The 20,938-nt window shown below is 38.1% G+C and overlaps 2 protein-coding genes across 2 annotated transcripts; one reads left to right on the forward strand and one right to left on the reverse strand.

Annotated features, from left to right (window-relative positions):
* Positions 1-256: 256 nt before the first annotated feature.
* Positions 257-12,762, forward strand: LOC113673021 (uncharacterized). Its single transcript, XM_089182403.1, has 17 exons — positions 257-814; positions 949-1,027; positions 1,758-2,245; positions 2,733-2,887; positions 3,604-3,672; positions 3,915-4,661; positions 5,226-5,366; positions 6,242-6,383; positions 7,064-7,192; positions 7,978-8,105; positions 8,522-8,644; positions 8,940-9,078; positions 9,542-9,895; positions 10,337-10,462; positions 10,699-10,779; positions 11,616-11,722; positions 12,122-12,762. Exons 1-17 carry the CDS (start codon positions 313-315, stop codon positions 12,320-12,322), a joined length of 3,711 nt encoding a protein of 1,236 aa, XP_089038529.1. The 5' UTR covers positions 257-312; the 3' UTR covers positions 12,323-12,762.
* Positions 12,763-12,942: 180 nt separating this feature from the next.
* On the reverse strand, positions 12,943-20,780 carry LOC149040658 (5-hydroxytryptamine receptor 1D-like). The gene is made up of 2 exons (XM_089182410.1): positions 20,643-20,780; positions 12,943-14,470 (listed from the first exon to the last, which is right to left on the reverse strand). The coding sequence occupies exon 2, from the start codon at positions 14,437-14,439 to the stop codon at positions 13,240-13,242; it is 1,200 nt and encodes a 399-aa protein (XP_089038536.1). The 5' UTR covers positions 14,440-14,470; positions 20,643-20,780; the 3' UTR covers positions 12,943-13,239.
* Between the last annotated feature and the right edge of the window lie 158 nt (positions 20,781-20,938).

The raw sequence follows: 20,938 nt of genomic DNA on the forward strand, positions 1-20,938 counted from the left end.
GTAATCATTTAAATGTTTTGTACTTAATTTTTTAAAAGGGCAGAACCAAAACATTTTTCGGTGTTGTTTGCCAAAAGGCATAGACGTTTAAAGCATTGTTTTATAACCTGGGGAAAAAAGAGAATAATTTGAAAAATCGTGAACCTGAAACTCAACAAGCTCGGGGTATTTAGAGAGAAGGAGAAAGAAAAAGATCGGATATTGCTTACGTTGTGGTTGTTGATCAGTTTAGGGATTCCCCCACTCACGTGATAAATCACATGATTTTTACTCCTTGAATTCCATACACATCGTTTCTCGTTCATTCTCAAAATGGCGCCTCTTAGGGTAACACGTACCAATTCTTGGACAGAAATGAACGTTTTCCGATTGATTGTACAAGCCTTAGTGTGGATTTCCCAAAATTCACAGATCTTTCTTCAACCTTACGTTTATATTCCTGTGTTTGATGCGATCTTTGCCCGCATCATTTATCTGGTTGGAAAAGGAAGTGAACTTTGGCGGAATATTCTCTTGGAAAACGATGATTCTAGCCCGTCAGAGTCTCGAGATGGTCAGACGAAGAACTCCTTTACATTAAACGATAGTGAAAGCATGAAATCTGGAGTATCAAAAGCTGATTCTGCGCTTGAAAGCGACCTAGTGAAGCCTGCCGAACGCAGCTCCCATGTTTATGTGCATCCGTTCGACTTCCGAAACAAATTGTCTCCGTTTAGAATCCAAGACTTTATCACGCTCCTAAGTGACCGTGGAAGCAAGAACACGAACATAGCTGTAGGAAAAGACGAAGCTGGTGACATTGCGGCGGGATTAAGTAAGTAATTAGCCAATTTAACAACGCTTCCCTCCTCTTCCTGTGTAATCGAATTGAGACTCGTTCAGCTGTTTACTGCAGCTTACATTTCAACGTTTATTCGCTGACCTATCTCTCATTTTTGTCCCTTGTAGACTCTTCATCATTCTGGGATGCTGTCAAATCGGGGATTTCTTCGAAAGGAGGAATACGAGTGCGTGTTGGCGAAGCAGAGTAAGGAAAAATTTCTTTCAGTTTTTGAATACAGATAGCTTACTAGATAGTTCATTTCTTCACGTGTAGAAGTTAATGAGATTTGCGACAAGCTTTAATATCTCTTGAAACGTTACGCACTGTTGTTTTAAAGTTTTAAGAAGCATATGTTGTTTGGTGTTCGTAAATATTCTTTTCTAGGGAAAGTTTTTAGGATGGGAAATTTCCCTCGCTTGTCGGTACCCAACGTTTTTGCGGAATTTGTAAGGCATCACAAAAATGCTAGAGTTGTTTGTTTTCTATATCATACTGAAAGGAAATTCAGACTGTTGTTTTCTGTCTAAACCAATCGTTACAATAAGTAAAAAGGAGAGTTGAATTACGGAACTGTGATGAGAATAAGTTCAGCTTTGGTTAAAGTACGAAATTTGCAAGTGTCTTCTTAATGCCATTTGGAGTGAAACAAACCTGAGCATTAAATGAATGTATGTACAAACTTAAAACACCTTCTTTATAACATATATGCTAAATGGCAGCTCGTTATTTGCCATGTATGTTGTTGCATTGGTTTCATAGAGACTGTAACAGTGCAATGTTTGTGTTGTATTGTGATTTTACAAGTACAGTGCCCACTGTATGTGATGATATGTTATAGTTTGCATGTTGACAAAATATCACAAAATTTCAACACATGGCTGCATTTAAAGACTGCATAGGTTGGTAACTGTGCGTTTTGTTTTCTTGTGATCAGTGCCAACCTACATGTCCCATGGACTGGAAAGGAAACCATGAAAATTCCTAAGGAGCATGACTGGGTTGTGGCCCAGGAAGAAAATCTGACACTGAAAACATCATCTTGTGATAATGTCATTGTGGGTTTACTAACCAGAGAACCAGCAGATACAGGAAGCACTCAGAATAAAACGAATGCTTCAAGTAGGAATGAAAATCAGACACCTCCAGATAGAGTTAAACCTTCCCCACAGGCGGAGGGTGGCAATGGGAGCATCAGCTACTCAGGTGGCAGTAGTGGTAGTGGAGGAGATGGTGGTGATGGTGATGATAACAGGAAGCAGACTCTTCGTGTTGGTGGCTGTCAAGGTAGTAGCGGTAGTGACATGGACAATGAGGACAAAAGTGAGCATGCGCCTGAGGAACAGGGTTGTGAAAATGATGGTGATAATGGTAGTCATGGTTCCTGCAACAATGAGGAGGATTGTAGCGAATTTCACAGAACTGGTAGGAGAATGTGTTCCACTGCTTGATTATTTGAATACCAGGGCTGTCAGTAAGTTTTAAAATTGAATGCAAATGAGAAAGAGCAGGCAGCAAGTGTAATGTCAAGGCTATGTTGCTTGGCAGATTACGCATATGACTGGGATATACAATTAATTGACGTTCCCAGGTGTTCTGACTTGTAATTTTACTGGAACTTAAAAGCAGACCTGAATTAGTTTACTATCTAAACTTTTTGGTAATAAGTTTTGCATTTAATTCCATTGACAACTGGAGAATGGCTGCAATACAATTCTGTTTGATGGTATTTCTATATGGGTATTTCAATAACTGTACCATTTTTCATGAGCACTTATGATGTGAAAGTATGTGGCGTAAGATAATAGACCAGCTGGCAGTTTTGATAGGCTACCAACTTTAATTGACAGTGGTACATACGACTTTGGAGCATTTTAATTTACCACTGGATTGATTTGTATATTTCTCACAGATGACAGTTGGAGAGATGGTGTACAGTCTGGTGTACAGTCTGGTCCACAGTCCTCAAGTAGCTGCAGCACAATGCCTGGTAAAAGTGTTGAATCATCTACACAGAAAAATGACAAATGTTCAGGTTCTGACAGTGCCAAGAAAGCTGCTCAACAGGTTAGTTAAAGCTCTCATGATGTTTTACGAACAAGGTAAAGGGAAGCTCGTCTTTTGTCTCTGAAAATTAATGTATCATTATTAATATTTCTCAGTTAAAACATTTGATTTGATTTGTCAATTTTGGAGGTAACACAATTTATTTCACTCTAAGGCTGCCAAGTTTAAAAGTTTGCTTCAATTAAATTGTTCCCCTTCTGTTTGAACCCAATTTTTCTTGGTCTGTAACTGAGATTTTCTGCTTGGATATTTGACCAGTGTGCCTTGCGCTTGGGCCATAAATTTGAGAAGATAAAGGCAGCCATAGCCTACAATGCGTATATTGAACTCAGTTGGTAACAGGTGTATTGTCTTCACAGACACAAAATGCATCAAGAGAATATCTCAGTTGCAAGACAGGGTTCCAAGTGCGACTTTTTTCAAAGTGACCGTTTGGCAACTGAAACTGGCTGCATGACAGCAAAACACAAGTTGTCACTTAATTTTTCTAGTTGGCATTGCAACCAAAATGGCCCTTGCTAAAACAGTAATTCAGATTATTTGTGTCATGCTTTTGAAAATTCCATGTGGAAAAATTTAATTCCCATTCTTCTATCTCAGAGTACAATGTCCATTCTGGTTACGAATCAAGCCTAGATCAGCCATTTAAAAAAACATGAAAGTTCTTCGTACCAGCACAACTTTTGTTTTGACTAAACTTCTGTATGAAATTGTAGGACCTGCGGATTGATGTTACTGCAGCTAAGATGGAAGCTCACTCACATTTCTTACCCATTGAGTCACAGGTATCTTGAATTAACTTGGAATGTCTTTGAAAACTATTGTTCAAACATAGTTCTCCAATGCAAATTTTTCTTTCTGGAAAAAACTTGAAACCCCAATCAAAGAGGAATTAAAGAATTTAATGGGTATGCAGGGGCAGGTTTATTTTCATAGCATTTAATATGCTGAATTTGATTTTGTTGCTAATGTATTTATGACAAATATTATATAACAAGCTTTCCATTTTCACTTTAACTCTTCCTAGGTTGAATCAGAGGAAATCTGCAAAACTGAATCAGATAAAGACCTGCAGAAAGCCTTTACCTGTCGCCGAAACTTGAATTCTGAGAGAGAGTGGCAGAAGTGTACCGATGCCTTCTGTCAGCAAATCCAATACTTGCTTGACCACTCGCAAAATTGCATTATGCGTGTGTTGGGTGGATGTGAAGACTGCATCTGTTATAAGGATATGCTGTGGAACCATGTTTCAAAGTGCATTCTTCCGTTAGGACGATGTGTAGTTGCAAGGTGTGATTACATCAGGGAGTACATGCGTACCACTACAAACTGCCTTCCAGGGAACAGGAAATGGACATGGGCCCTTGATCAGTTGTTCTTCAGACCCACACCCCCCTCAACACCCACAAATGAAGACAGTGAAGAGTTCCTGGGTGGTTTTAAGGAAGTTTTGGCAAGACTGGAAGCTGCAAGCGCCCAAGAAGACACAGTTCCAGTTAAAGACATCGTGATTGCTGATAGAAGCTTGACATCTAACTGTGAACCCTTGCGAAGTGCAAATGGATGGAATCAGTACCATGTGGACCGACCACCTGATGTCCAAGTTACCAGAGGTCCTGTTAGCCAGGAATCCATCCAGGCTGAATTTGAAGACTGTTCACCAAGTGCACCATTGAGTGTGGCTGATGTGTCTGTGACAAATACTTGTACAAGCCAGACTGTGGGAAGTGATGTGGTGCAGGAACAAGGGGAGGTCATTTGGCCCTTGAACCAGGTACTGCTAATTAATCCTATGTCATATGTCTTGTTTGCATTTCAGCTCTCAGGAAGATGAACATCCATTAGATGGCTGCTTGAAAATATACATGACTACCCTGAATCACCCACATTTGTTTTCTATATAGAGGAATTAAAACCTTCCTTCAAATTCCCACAAGAGATATTTAAATAATAACTTACATTTTCCTTGAACCTCCTATATAAAGGAATTTAAATCTCCCTTCAAATTCTATCAAGGGTTTAAGAGGTTCTTTCTCGCAATTTTAAAATACACTATCTAGCAAACAAGTAGAAAGTAACATACTATTTGGAATGTATTATTATCTTGATATGGCACCAAATGCTTCTGTGATCACTAATCAATTCACAAGAGGCTGTGTAGCATCTACTTTGTGTAAAGGGGAATTACTTGTATTCATCAGATCATGGGGGGGGGGGGGGATCTCCGTCTCTCTCTCCTTAGTCTGTCTTGATAGGCTGTTCAGCTGTTATGGCTGGTATTTGCCAGGCTTAAATCAGGAGTTTCTTAGAACAAACTGTTGCTATCTGCTCTTTTTAGGAGAAGTTGGGTGTTGGCGAGAATGGGTCTTACTTTGAGAAAACCCATTGGCGAGTAATTCATTCAATTGGAGGGGGCTCTTGTGGCCGTTGTTACCTTTGCCTCGACTTGTCAAACCAGTCTCTTTTTGCCATCAAAAAGGTACATGATTTTTTCAAATAAAGGAAATAATTTTTGCTTTAATGTGAAATTGGCCACTATAAAGAATATCAAAGCTGATGTTTTGAGCATTAGCCCTTTGTTAGGTTAATGGTCCAAAAGTCAGCTTTGAAACTCTTTAAGGTGGCTTGTTTACTTCATCAACTCAGTTGATGCAGCACCACAACATTACCTCTCTAGAAACTTACCCCCTTTGTTTACATGCCCTTAAGTTAACAAGTCTATCAATTTATCATTTATTTAAAAACTATTATACATATTAACTGTTACAAAATTTTCAAAGGTGATTGGTTATCAGCAGTCAGATTTGCAGTTTTTAATGCTTATAGGGCAGTGTTTGAGGAGGACAGTTAACACATATCCACTCAGGTTGTCTTGTGACTGAAAGTAATGTATTCAATACTGTGTTTAAACAAATACAGGATTAACAAATTGGACCCTTACTACACAGCTGTCTGTCAGTTTGATAACAGACCAAATTGGACTCCATTCACTCTTAACCCTTTAAGTCCCATGAGTGACCAAGACAGAATTTCTCCTTACAATATTAATACAATATCAATACAATATCAACCAGATAACTGACGAGAATAAAGAAAAATATCAATTTGGGGATAATAAGTTGATCCAATACTAAATTCTCTGAACTAACATCATAAGAGTTGTATGGTTGACAGTAAGGAGAATTACAAACTTAGTCTGGGAGTTAAAGGGTTAATACCATTAAAAATCATCCGGTAATTACTGCTACTCATTCATTCATTTTAATGCTTTGTCTCAAACATTTGTAATAAATAATAAATGATCAATTTTGATTATGCGATGATGTATTCTTATGTGATATTTTTGCCATGTAGATTCCCACCAGCAAGTTTGAAAGTAATGAGATTGAAATTTGGGGAGGGTTGTCTGGACGACACCCAAACATTTTGGAATTGTATGGTGCCATGAAATTCAGACAGAGTGGCACAGTGATTATATTCATGGAATATATGAGTGGTGTGTGCAATTTTTTTTCATTCTGTGTAAATGTAACTTTGATTTTAGTACAAGGTTCCCTGATTTCTATGTGTTAATTTGTAATGATAAGTTTGAAATGAAGGTTAGGATACATGCAAGGTTACTAACTGAAATAAATGTCTGTTTTGATCCTGATGGATATTTTGGGCTCTCATGAAGTTGTAGTAGAGTAGAAGTTTTTTTTTTTGTTTTTTGTCTGAGAGATGGACTCTCCTTGTGAATTGTGCTCTGGACTCTCTACACCTGACTCCCTAGCAAAATGTTTAGCTCTAGCCAGTGTTCTTTTCTTTGCTAAGGTACTTTACTAACATCTCCCTCCCTCTGTCCATCAAGGATTACAAACGAGTTCTTGCAACTGGTAATGAAACTTGGAAAATATTGCTGGGTTGAAGGAAGATCCTTATGGTTGAAAAGTCAGCTTAAAAACTCTTTGCAGTGGCTAATCCACATTATCAACTTGGTTGATAAAACCAAATTACCGTGTAATACTCCCTAATCATGTGACACCATAGTTTCTTTGGAAACTTACCCCCTTAATTTTCTTACTCTGTTCTTGCCTCAAAGCACCACACAGTTAGAAGTTCATCTTATGTTTTCTTGTATTGATTTTGTTTATAATCCTTGTGCAGTAGTTCAATTGTGTTCATTCTTCCTTTTAGGTGGCTCTGTTGAGGAGTATGCTGGACGAATGAATAATAATGAGATCTGGGCAATCCATGTCCTTGGAAAAGTTCTGTCTGCAGTAGAATTCATGCACTCACAATTAATACTGCATCGCGACATAAAGGGTTAGTGTATGCATAATCATGGAGCTGCATTATGCTTGTGAATCTTGAAAAATTTTTTATGTTTTTTTTTTATGATTTTTCTCCTTAATCATCTCTGTTATGCATCTTTTGGGATATTTTGTTGGTATCTTTGAAGTTTTTTCCTATTTCAAGGAAACTCTGTGTGCTCATTGAAATGAATCAAAACATTGTGACATTATGGAAGCTAAATTTATGGCTCCCATTAAGTGCTGGCCATGGGCTGTTTTAATGGCTGTTTGGATGCTGCCCTAGTGGCTTGCTTTTGGTAACATAATCTGCAAGCATTATGAAAAGTCATCTGTTAGAAAATTTAACAGATTACATTTTCAATTTAATGCTTACAAATAAATTACTTCAATTCTTTCAAGTCATTTTCACATAAAATGAAAAGAAATTAATTTGCTCACCTTTTTACTTTTATTTTTTTAACTTCAACCTGTGCTGTTTTTGTTTTTTGTTTTTGCACTGTCAGCTATAAGCCACATCACTTAGCATTTGTGAGAATGAGTAAAATGACAGTCCTAGTCTAAATTAGTAAACAAGTGTCCAGATCAATGAGCAGCTTATGCTTGGTTATTCCAATTTTGGGCTTCCACTAAAGTCTCATAATTGTTTATCTCTCACCATGCTGTATAGAACAGTGAACATTCATTCAGCAGAGTGTGTTTACCAGAACAAATTCACTTGTATTCATTTTTTATCCTTTAATATATGTCTGTAATTTTTTTCATGTCAGTGAGTGTGTTGTATTTTTCTGTGCACAGGTGGTAATGTTCTTGTGGATGAGACTGGTCAACATGTGAAACTTGCTGACTTTGGAACAAGCATCAGATGTGAGAGCTCTCTTCAGGATAACATCCCAAGAGGCACAGAACCTTTTATGTCCCCAGAGGTAAATGTAGCTGTCATAAATTGAATCATTGTTGTCAGTAGAAGTGTATTACACACCTGTATGTAACTTAACCCTTTAACTTCCAGGAGTGATGAACATGTAACTTCTCCTTAATATATCCATACACTATCCAACAAATGGAGAATGAGAATACTCAAACTTATCGGGTAGAAGTTGTTATCTTGATCTAACACCAAATTCTTATTACTAATTTAAAGGGAAATGTGTAGCAGCTGGAAGGGAGAATTAAAAATCAGATCTTGGGAGTTATAGGGTTAAGGGGTTTTTTGTTTCTTTGGTATAGTCATTGTGGTTTTTCTCACATTCTTATAGTTTATAACAAATTAATTTGAATTATGGCTACTCTCTTGACAATTTTTTACAAATTGACAAGTTTCTTTATTTCATGTCATCAGATGTGTCGGAGTGATAAACACTCTTTTAGCACAGATATTTGGAGTTGCATGTGCTTGCTTTACCAACTGCTGACAGGACTTCCACCTTGGATGGATTCATGTCATGGTTCACTGATCTATAAGGTAAATTTTACTATGTTTGTTATTCTGTTTGTACACATGATACTTCCCTCCAATGTTGATCATAGCAGTATGCAAGATATGTATCACTTGTAAACCTCCAAGTGATCCAGCTCACTACAAGTCTCTGCATGTGGCTCAGTGGTAGGGCAGCTGAGTTTGGAATACAATGGTCTAAGGTTGGCATACCTCATGGGACTCAGAATTTTTTTCTGCACCTGACATAAAAGTTTTCAGTTTGCATAGATATTTTAGGGTTTGTGTTCAACTTCTTTAGCTACATCTATTTTTTTCACAGATTGGTACGGCTAAGGAACCACCATCTTCTCCTCCATGCAGCCCAGAGGTTGAGGACCTCTTCAGCCAGGGCTTCATTCTAAAGCCAGCTGATCGTAAGACTGCAAGGCAGCTGCTGAGACATCCAGCAATAATGGCTGGTAAGGTAGCCTTGATAGTATCCACAGGGATGATTTTGATGTAATTTAGTACCCTAGTCTCATCAACTGCCCTCTCAAATAATTTTTATTGATAAAAATGCATTTATATTATTTTAAGCCTTCCTAAACCACTAAATACTGAATAACCCTGAAGAATCCATTTATTAAGAAAAACATAGGCACAACTGTGCTCCATTTTCCTTTAAATTTTATACTGGACAGTCATGCAAAGTAGCCGTTTTTCTTACTGGCTTAAGCTTCCCAAAATAAGTCACATGCTGACCTGATCCCAAAAAGTAAGCTAGATTTCTTGCTGTACTTTTCAGCCTGGTAAAGTGGCTCTGTATGCTTTCTATCAAGACTGGTTATTTGGAAGCCAGGAATTTTGTCATTATGAGGCAAGATAGAATGTTCGTGTTCAGTACATTTTTAAATGACACACCACCTTTTATGTTATTTTCAGCTCAAGATGCATCAGGTTTTCTCCTTCCAACCTGGGGGGACACAGAGCAATATTCTGATGGTGCCTCCAGCATTAGCTCTTTCTCAAGTAATGTATTGAAGTCTATTACGTCAGAAATGTCCGCTGACCAGCTACTGTGTGATGATCGTGCCTCAGATCTGGAGGGTGATGATGCAAACTTCAGTGACTGTTATGATGATGGCACTGATGATGATGATGATGGCACTGATGATAATGTTGATGATTTGGAAGAGGCTGATGACTTTCAAGTGGATGGGTCAATCTTCCCCCCTAATGGACCTTGGCTGGGTGCTGATCTCTCTGTTGAGCAACAGTTTCGATCACTTCAAAGTGGTAAGGACTTTTGAAAATTACTTCATAGCTAGAAGGATTGCTTTGTTGCAAAGGAAACCCTTAAGTTTGTTTTAATTTTAAATTAGGGGCTCTAAAACTGAAAGTTAGACACTTTAATTGCATAGTTCCTCCCTCCATATAGTGACAGAAATGGCTCAACTGGCTCCTCAAAATTTGACTTGATCCTCTTATTGTGGTGAGGGAGGGAGGTTAATGAAGGTGTGCACCCCTCCCCCCCACAGCAGCTCCAAGGAAAAACTAGTACCATTTGACATTGATACAGTAGAAGGTCAATGAACAGACAGGACAAACAGGACAAACAGGATAAGATGTTCTCACCCAAGAATCCTTTCAATATCTAACAGGGGTGGGTAGAGAAGTAGAGAAAAGTCAGTCCCTAGAGTTACTTGCACTTTGTTTTCTGATTGTTTTGTTTATCAGATTTGGTTCTCAGTCTTTCGGCTGATGAGTTAGAAAGACATGTGCTGTCCAATTTGGTTACTGATGTAAGTGAAAATGATGTGAACCAGCTGAGAGATGACAATTTTGATGTCAGCCAAGATTTAGGTTGGTATATATATATTTTTTAACTTATTTTAATACTAAGTGGGACAAATAACGTAAGATTCTGTTTAATAGTTTTCATGGGTAATGTTGGTGGTAAGGGATTTATTGACAAAGATTCTTTGAAGGAGGTGACACAAAGTGCATTTTTTAAGTTGGGAAAAGTTTCTTTGGACAAATGCTAATCTTGATGATGAGAAAATACAGAAGGTAACATACGTTTTAAATTTCTTTTCCAGGGTTAAATCACCTCGAAATACAAAGTATCGATGATCTGCCCCCATCAAGTATGCCCAATGATTGGTCGTATTCCATCACAGGTAAACTTTCAATCTTTGAATCTTAAATACTATTGATTAGTTCAAATGTTTAGAAAAAAATTTTTCACTATTGTTCTGCTGGTGTGCAATGTATTCATATTTACATTTCCTGTGTTGTCTTCATCCTTTAACACGTGGATGTGATTGACGTGTTACTTCTCCCTAAAATATCCGTACATTATTCAGCAAATATGTGATAAGAATACTCAAGCTTATCAGGTAGTAGTTGTTATCTTAATCTAATACCAAATTCTCATAACTAATGTACTAGGAAATGTGTAGCAGCTAGAGTGGAGAATGAACAATTAGATATTGGGAGTTAAGGGTTTTAACTGTATAAAATCTGTATGTATATCAGGCATTTAGTCTTACATTGCGATCCGGGACAGGGTGGTTATCCACTAGTGACTCATTATATCAAAACAAATATCCCTGGGTATCTGTTTTGTTACTTATCCTTCACGCTATAGTTCATTTTTTATTTTGGTTTTTACATGACGACTTTATAAATGGTGCATAGGTTAAGTCTTCTTCTGCAGTTGTTTATCTCACCTTTGCGTCACGTCATCGGAATACAGCATAGATGTCTTTTCTCTGAGTTCTTATTGGCTCTTTGCCATATGTAGCTTTGTTCTGATTAGCTGTTTTGGTTCTCTGTTTGGTTTTACAACACTCAATCGAAAAATGCTGTAGAAACAAGCTACATGATTGTATTTCTGATTTAGCTGATTGCTACTACAATCGCACTGATCTCCAAGAATGTAGATTTTATATATTTACTTATTTTTTGGATGAGTAACCTGTAGAATTAATGCCTATGGTTTTTGATATTTTAGATCTCGCAAAGATTCAAATCACAGACAACAGTGGAAAATGGCTGTTTTCAATCCGTGAGAGACCCACCACAGCTTATGGACGTCTTGCTGAAGACCTTCACGGCATTGTAAGGGTTTGAATCTGCTATCTCTCATCCTCTTTACATCAGATTAAATGAGTTCCTTCGACAGATCCAAAGCTTTTAGTACCTGGAACCGTCTAAAACAAAACCTTCCCCCGCAACCCATACGTACATGCCCTTTCCCCCCCCCCCTCCGCATACATTTTTGTTCCGACATTCCGACATTCCGACATTCCGACATACATTTTTGCAGTAGCGCTCGCCGAGGGAAAAATCGCCAGATCGCAGGTTACCACCATTCCCACAGTATTACTTTTCACCACCGACTTGTGGGTGTGTTCACGTTTGCACATTACAACCTCTTCTTGCATGTATTTTTAGCGGGCGCTACTCCTTGCTGGACATGATGCAATGAGAACTGTTTCCATGTTTTTTACCCCGCAGATTGCAACCCGGCTCAATTTGAACTTCTTTTCGTTAACTCGAGAGGATGGAGCCCCATTGAACGTCCGCGCAGAGATTGGCCGTGAAGAGCAAACATTAAGGGTGGTGCGTGCGCATGACAATGACCAGTGGCAGGAATACCGCTGGAGAGTAGATGATCGCGGTCGTGTGGAGGAGTTTTTCGATTTAGGGAATAACTGATATCATCATTCAGTAAAGTGGCTGAAGTAACTGACGTTCAGAATAATTGAGTTAAAGAGTGGAAAAAAAAGTTAAAAGCGAAGTAGTTTTTTATGATCATTTTCAGTAACAGTAGTGTACAACGTTTAGAATTAAATTTTATTTTTGTGTCTTTAGGAGATAAGTAGGTCATAAGCTATAAATTTAAATTAAACTCCAGATATGTTAAACATAGAAGAGTGTAAAACGTACAGCGTTAGTAACCAGATACGATGGTAAAAAATAGACTTGTCTAACAGGTTGTAAAAGGTCGTATTATATTTTAGTAAGGTAAATTAAGTAGAGCTGAACAAAAAATAAGTCAAGTCAACCGAATACGGTTCAATAGTTTGTTAAGGTTTTGGCTTCTGATTACTTTTTGATCAAGTTTATAGTCTTCAATAAACACACCGTAATAGCTATCTGAGACTGTTTTGTGGCGATACCAAGTTCTAATGTAAACCCAGTTGCTTATTCCTTGTGGATGTGATATTTTCAGCTATTGAGGAGTCTGTTCTCAAGACTCATAATCGAGAATTTGAAACAGTAGATACTTATTGTGATGTAGCGATCATGAACACTGAGGGGCCAAACTGTGAAAGAGATCATGCAATTTCAACTTTATTTGGAATATTGAGTTAATGGTGTTAAACCAGACATTAGAGGTGAGAAGGAAAGAGAAACAGAATAACTTGGGAGAGAAAAAAAAAGTGAAATTATATGTAAATTATTTCTCCCCTAGCAGCACTTTTACTTGCGCTCTCCTTCTAACTCTCATTTTTTCAAAGGTTTGTGACACGAGAATTACAACTATGCTTCACAAATCGCTCTAGCATTTTAAAATCAAGTCGACTGTTAGATGTCAAATTAACTCCAAAATCGGCAACGGATGGTATAGTCTATAGAGTTGGTGCACGCCTTTCCACAGCGCGAGTGTTCTCTGGTCGGATTTGCACACCTTGAAAGGGGCGCCTTCTTCTAATGAAATCTTTAACTGCCTTCTTAAATTCAGAACTCCGAAAGCTGTACAAAACAGGGTTAATGGCTGAGTTAAGATAACCCAACATAAGAAAGAAGGTAAGCAATTCAGGATGCTTTGCGATATCGATAGCACATTTCCGACACAGAATGTACGTGATGCTCAGAAATGAGTGAGGCAACCAACAGACCACGAACGAGAAAACGATCAGAAACGTTGTCCTGGCTGCACGAATGTTCCGTTGTTGTAATTTCCTGATGAGGATGGCTTCATGTCGCGATCGCATAGATTCGACAGGTTGTTGTTCTGTGGTAGGTGAATTGGAGCTCTCTTGGACTGTACCAAGCCTTGCTGGGTCTTCAATGCTTTCTGGTTTAGCTACTGAAACATTCCCTCTCTTTTCTTTCAATCTAGTCATGTGTTTAGTTTTTCCAGCTCGGCGGCCAGTTTTTGGAGGATGCGCCCGCTTGATTGCGACGCAGAACATTCTGCAGTTCAGGAAGGAAGCGATTATAACTGGTATCACAAAATTTATCATCGAACTTAAGACTGAATAAGTTAAAGAGAGGTTGAAATAACAGTATTCATAATTAACACTTCTTGGAAGCCGTTTCCAGCCAAAGACTGGGGCGAGTGAAAAGAGCATGGAGTATGCCCATAAACAGCAAACGACTATAGAGGCGCGCCTACGAGTCATCAGCGGCGATGCCTTGTAGATGTCCAGGGGTTCTTGCAGTAATCGGTATCGATAAACTGTCAAAGCCAACAAGCTTAGAATGGACGTGGGTACAGCCATTAAGTATGTTGTAGTCCATACGTTGCACATGATTTCACCATGTATCCAGCGCTGGAATGAAATGATCAGCTCCAAGTCAAACGGCATCACCAGACAAGCTGTTATCAGATCAGAAACTGCCAGGGAGAGTATGAAGCACGAGTTGATGGATTGCCGCAGGGATCTGGTGTTGAGTATGACTACACAGACTGTGATATTTCCCAAGAGGGAAGCGATGATGATGATGGCATAAAATATGGAATATGAGACCATAACTGGTGAGACATCATAATTGTAAATGGTAGGTGAGGCGGTCGAGTTAGTCGCATTTTCTGACTCATTCATGGCGAACAACAACCTTTCTTCCTTGCTAGGCCTGCAAAAGTGAAAAGAGTAGGAGATATGCTGGCTGTACATGCGACAACTACAAATATGTATACTTGTACTAACATCCAAAATTAAATGTTGCATACATGAAACGGGAATATTTTTTTGTTTTTCAGTCGTGTTTTCGCTTACAATTTTCATCTCTTGAACATTTGATAAGTAACTAAGCCATCCTTTTAGAATCAGTTCAAAATGCATTTTCAACTGATGACAAGCAAGTTTTGGATGAGGTTGAGTATGATTTCATGAATCATAAACAGATAACGCAGACACGAGGTTGCATAATTCATGATAGCATGCGAAAACCGAATTCAAGAATTGTTTTATTATACATTTTCAAACGTTCTGCGAGAGAAAACACTTCCCTTAGAGTCTGAAAAAGTTTGAGAACACCACACGGTCGTAGGGCTTAAAAACTAGGCAGACTTTGAGCTCGAACCTAATATATGTGGTGCAGATATTGGGTTATGATGTCAACTTCACACGTATGCTCATTATATGCTCTCGACCAATTAGAGTTTTCGTAATAAGTATAATAATTTCATTTGGTAATCAATAACGATCTCAGATGAAAGCTTAGAATAGGCTACCGAAGTGATGCAGATTTTCAAAAAGATGGGATATTCTGAAGACTGAAATTTTGCAACTCAAAAACTGACTTTGTTTAATGCGAGCGGTGTATTTGACTGAGCTTGTTTATTTGCCGAATTTTCTTGAAAGTTATGAAACCCATAATTTAAAACAATCGCCTTAATCCTGTCTGATCGTTTCGGAAACAACTTTTGTTTGAAGTAGTATTTTATCGTGTGCAGCGTCAATATGTCGCTACGAAATTGCTGCGAGAAAACAGATGACAGCTGTTGGGGTACTTAACTAAGGTAATTTCTAATTTTTGCGCAATACTATGATAATGCAGAAAAGGCGTTCCCAGGCCTCTTTCCATGAGCTCACCAGCAGGTGAAAATGGAATCAAAGATCAATTCAGACCATAAAAAAGCTTTTTTTTACATCCATTTAGTTTTCCTCAAAATAATTCTTCAGCATTAATTTACCTCATACGAACATGCTTTGTATCTAAAGAGATTTATCACTACAAGAGGAGAGATATCTTATCGGATGATACTTACATTTTGACGAATAATATTCTTGTTATTAACAGTTCTCGATCGTTTCATAAATTAACCCTTTCACTTCCAAGATCTAATTAGTAATTCTCCTTACTATCTGCCATACAATTCTTATGATGTTAGTTCAGAGAATTTGGTATTGGATCAACTAATAATCCCATAATTGATACTCTTCTCTATTCTCATCACCTGCCTGCTTGATATTGTATTGATATTGTAAGGAGAAATTCTGCCTTGGTCACTTGTGGGAGTGAAAGGGTTAAGTATACAAAGAAGATGTTTACAAGGCATTAGGAAAGGCAAATAATCTGTTCGTTTAGAAATAAAGGTCTCGCAAATCTGTTTTTTTTTTTTCACTTTTTCTTCCCGACTGAGCCCCCAATACTTTTTGTAAACTGTTTTGAAATTTTGAATTTTACTAGACATACTCATGACATACTGTAGGGAAACGCACCGTTTTTTTTGTTTTTGTTTTTTTTTTTTGCGAAAAAGCAGGTAAGAATGTGATAGGTACTAGGACTAAAAGCTCTTCTGAAGCGTTTTTTTATCATCATTTCCAGGCGTCGTGACTTTTACTGTCTTCGAGGAGCTAGCGAAAGACGGTTCTAGGTTCCATTTCTCATATAAAACTATAGTCAATGATCTAAAATTGTTGCGGGTTCGTTGGCTCGTTCTCGACAAATCGCTGATGCTAGCAATGAACATTTCAGCCCCTAAAAGTCAGCCATCCTGAAACCTTTAATGGTCACTGGGCGTTTTAATAGGTTGTTATAATATTCAATACTCATGCAACATGAAAAAAAGACGAATTTGCCGTTTCTTGATGATAATATAACCAACTTCAGAAATGTTTGAAATGATTGAAACTCGACCACTACCTTGTACCTCAATAACAAAATCACCCTCTGAGATTACCTCTATGGCTGACTAGTAAACCAACAGTGTCACGCTCGAACTCGGGAACTGTTTAATCTTCTTGACCATACCTGTCTTTAATGTTCTTGGGATCTCAGAGTGGCCTGGCTTACTAAATGATGAATTTTCACTCTCTCATCGGCCTTTTACGAGCGAGGCTAATTTCCCATAACAATCAATTTACAATGTCACCCATGTATGCAAAATTTCAGCATGTGTATTAGTTAAGGATGCATCAATTAATCCCAAACAAAGCAGAAAGTTGAAATTGAGTGCGGAATTGATCTACAGGGGAGTCACGAAAGCATAACCAAACAAAATAGCGGACAAATTAGGTGAAAACATGGAAAATGTGATTATAATTGGTGAAACACCAAAATTGTGAATGGCAGGTGAGGCAGTCGAGTTAGTCACATGTTCTGACTCATTCATGGTGAACAAGAACCTTTCTTCCTTGCAAGGCCCATGAAAATGGAAAACGTAGGGGAAATCGCTGGCTGTGACAATTACAAATATGCATACATGTACTAGCATTAAGTGACTAAGCCATTATTTTACAAAAAGTTTAAAATGCATTCGTCAACTGATACTGTCAACTGGAAATCAAGAACAATCTATTGCGGTGATGCAAATGGTGAATGGCAGGCTAAGCGGTCGAGTTAATCGCATTTTCTGACTCACTCATGGCGAACAAGAACCTTTTTCTTTGCTAAGCCTGCAAAAATGAAAACGGAGGGGGGTATTGCTATATGTATCTCACTAGCATCTGATTAGCTCGAAAAATCGATTAATGTTGTTCGAAACGCAATGTTTTTCGTTCTGTAATGATAATTGCATCAACACTTCTGATATCTTAATCAAATTTTGTAAGTAACTAAACCGTCCTTTTCAAATCAGTTTGAAATGCATTTGCAAACTGACAATGTCTCCGGGAATTTTAGAAAGAACTCAGATGAAGACTCGTTACCGACTGTCACTGGGATGAAATATAATAATTGATTCGATAAGATATTCTGAATTTTTTTTTTAATTGACTTTGCTCAATATGCGTGGTGCTTTTGACTGCGCTGACTTGTCTGCAGAATACCATTAAAAAAGGAAAAAAACTTAAGCGAAAAACGACCCCGCTCGTAGAGTACTCTATCTCCTGTCAATTTGTGTTTCAGATAAAAGCTGTTGTTGAACTCCAAATGAAGGTAATTCGTAATTTCCGACCTTTACACATTACAGCAAAACATTCTCAGGTTAGACAAGGTTTGTTGCTACTCTGGTTTAAAAATTTAATGAATGTAACCTAGAAGGTACAATTCATAGACCCAACGTTGCGATACTCCTGTCTAGTGCCTTCATCAGAGGTGATCTAAACGCTGCAACAAGAGGTCTTTCAATATGTTCACTAATTAGCTGCCCTTATTTCTGACATGGTGTAAATAGGCGTCAGGAAGTAAGCCGCCATCATCACGATTTAAAGGAGCGTGGGCGGAGTTCATATGCTAGGCTTTCAAACAAAGGCGCCTGTGGTAACGTTGATAAGAGGTGATAATTTTAGAATTATCCCACCCAATTGTATGATTAGTCAGGCATGTGTGCTCCAACAGAGCTGAATTTTCTTTTTTGCAAAAGAAGACCGCTTTTTGATGCTCTCTCAAACGCTTACCAAACTGACGTTTGGTCTTTCCTATATACTCGTGATCACAGTCATTTCACGGAAATAACTCAAAAGAACTCTTCAAAATTTATTCATTATTTCCTTTAAATTACCATTCTCTGTGAACCAGGAGAAAGATGTTCCTTGATAATGGTCATACAGTGCAGAATTATATTGTTTTCATTATCAAATCTTGATCATTTTATCAAATATCTTTCAAAGGATTAGGAATGGCGAATATTCTGTTCCAAAAATAACGTTCTGGCAGATTCATGTTTGACCAGCTCCTCCCGTCAATCTCGGTTATATATATCGTAATCTCTGTAACTATTTTGAGGTCTAGAATGTTTTAGTGACTTAGCCTCGAGGTCAGCTTTAATTTTTACTAAGCCAGACATCCATACGACCGACGCACTGAGCGGAAACGAACTGTTAGTTTTTACTGAATGAGCAAGCAAGAAAACAGTAGGCCCCAAGACCTTCGCCCTAAGAAGGGCTAACGCTCGTCACACCAGTTTTAGAGGACAATTCACATTATCAACTCAGTTAATAGAACCAAGTAGTCTCTGGCTCGTTTGCTGGAATAAAACTATTGTAGACATCTCGAGAAAGCTAACTCTGCTCTCCGCCCTTCGTCCTTACAAGTCAACTATTCTGAAAGCTAAAATGGTCTCTGGATGATAAGGTCGTCATTTGTTTTAAGGCAAAATATGAAAAAGAAGGTTGTAATTTCGAGGCGAAAATCAACTTCGAAATTGAGTGGTTTATCATTGTCATCAGAGCACTGCCTTGCACCTCGGCCGAAAACAAAATCACCATTTGTTGCTAACTATAGTAACTCAAAGTGTGTCACCCTCGCATTTCTGGAAATGAATTGGAAGACAAAGTTTTTGGATCATACCTGTCTTTTAGAAAGTTCCTAGGATCTCAATAGAGAGTCTTGATTACTGCTTGACTTTCTCATGGCATGTCTCTAACACGGGGGCAAGTTTCAGATGACTTTAAATTTAATCAAGATGTTTAGACGTCATCGCCCAGAGTAAATTTTCCATACTAATCGATTGATAAAGTCATTCGCAGTTCACTCTACCACTTAATACAACTGATGTCCATTTTTTGTCAGCAAACACTGATAATGATCTTGAAATATTCTCAAGAAAAGAAACCGGCTGAATAAATGGAAATTTATTTTTATCAAAACTTGAAAAGGTAAAAAACGGGCAGCTCTAAAAACGTTTTTATCGGAAAAAGTTTCAAGGAAAGCGGGTTTCATTTTTTCCAATCAGTTGAACGCGTATTTTTCCCCAACTGGAACAATTTTGCACCCTGAAAAATGCCAGTTCGACATTTTTGCCTCATTGCAATGTGTGTGCGAGCGAAATATTCGCAATTTGGCAGTGTTCCTTCGCCCCTGGTCTTCCTGTTTTGTTTACACGAGGAAACAAAAACCACGATGAGACATCTCTTGCTTGGAGGCAATAAAAATATCAATTTTTGTTCAACGTGCATGTTTGATGTTTGTTCCGCCCACATGAGCTATGATTGGATACGCATATTAACGAACAATTTTACTGAGTTTTATTCAGAGACATCATACTTAGCGCAAAACCACAGTTATCGTAACGACCTATTAGAAGAAAGGGAATACCTTAAAGAACCAATGAGAACTCAAATCCAAAGCGGGGGAAAACATGGGTGACTAATTCGTGTTTAGTTTTAGTTTTGCATGTGAGGGGTATCGAATGGTCCCATTCAATTAAAAAGTGCTCACAAAATTTGGCCTTTGCTCGAGTTGCTCGCAAAAATTACACGGGTGCTAGCTTGCTTGTGCTTGCAAAATTTTTGAAACTGCTCGCACGCTCGCATTCTCGTTAACATGTGCTCGATTTCTCGAAATTTTGTTTATCCTGCTTTGTAGTTATTTTTTATACATAAATAATTATGTACTATGTTACATTATAATCTGATGCCAAACGGTGGCATGTGAAACCCGATTACTCAAAATAACATTAATAACAACCCTCGGTCGTTTGTGCTTCACCGGCTCAGGGAAATTCTTGAATGAAATGTTGCTTTAATTATTTTAATCAAAAACTAAAGGCCTAGCCAAACGAGGATACATGTCTAGAAACTATGTCTCCAAGTCGCGCGGAAACACAAAATGTAAGAAGTCTTCTCGAAAGGCACTCGCGAAGGTAGAAAGTAATCTAGAGAAATACTACTATTACCAGTTCTATTTGACCTTCAGAGCTACCATTAGAGCTTTTCAGATCTGTACGGCTGTAATTGGTTAGATTCTAGAGGCCTCCAAATAAATAAAGCTTCATTGCGTTGAATCTTTTTCAGTCAATCAGCGGGAAACCAGTTTGCCGATCATCGAAACCAAAGCCCGAAATGCTTGTTAGACCGAATGTCACGTTATTTACATTTCATAAGAACCATGTGACCGAAAAAAAAAAGAAAAAACATACCTTCCATTTTAGCGTCGGGTTAGAAAGAGATGAAAAACTTTAGATCGCGGGCTTTGGATCTAATAGATCTCCTTGAGAGCTCTTGAAGTTCTTGAGCGCCCACCCTGACTGACTCACGTGAAGCTAAGTGACGTAATTTGGCATCAAGCAGGGCACAATTGGATAAGATGTATATACTGGGACTGGTTTAACCGCCTTAGCTTTGCACCTATTGTTGTGTTTTTCCGGCTAACGAAATATTTACGAAGTACTCCAAGTGCTTGCTGCTCGCCATCTGTATTTTACTAAAGGGCTCG

Source organism: Pocillopora damicornis, chromosome 9 (genome assembly GCF_964200805.1).
Source record: "Pocillopora damicornis chromosome 9, jaPocDami1.2, whole genome shotgun sequence".
Lineage (NCBI taxonomy): Eukaryota > Metazoa > Cnidaria > Anthozoa > Scleractinia > Pocilloporidae > Pocillopora > Pocillopora damicornis.

What these genes read in the sequence shown, in the direction of transcription:
- LOC149040658 (XM_089182410.1), bottom strand. Translation starts at nt 14,439, where the DNA reads ATGAATGAGTCAGAAAATGCGACTAACTCGACCGCCTCACCTACCATT.
- LOC113673021 (XM_089182403.1), top strand. Translation starts at nt 313, where the DNA reads ATGGCGCCTCTTAGGGTAACACGTACCAATTCTTGGACAGAAATGAAC. An exon ending in TCTTACCCATTGAGTCACAG is followed by an intron (nt 3,673 to 3,914) that starts GTATCTTGAATT and finishes AACTCTTCCTAG; the next exon opens with GTTGAATCAGAGGAAATCTG. An exon ending in TGATGTCAGCCAAGATTTAG is followed by an intron (nt 10,463 to 10,698) that starts GTTGGTATATAT and finishes TTTCTTTTCCAG; the next exon opens with GGTTAAATCACCTCGAAATA.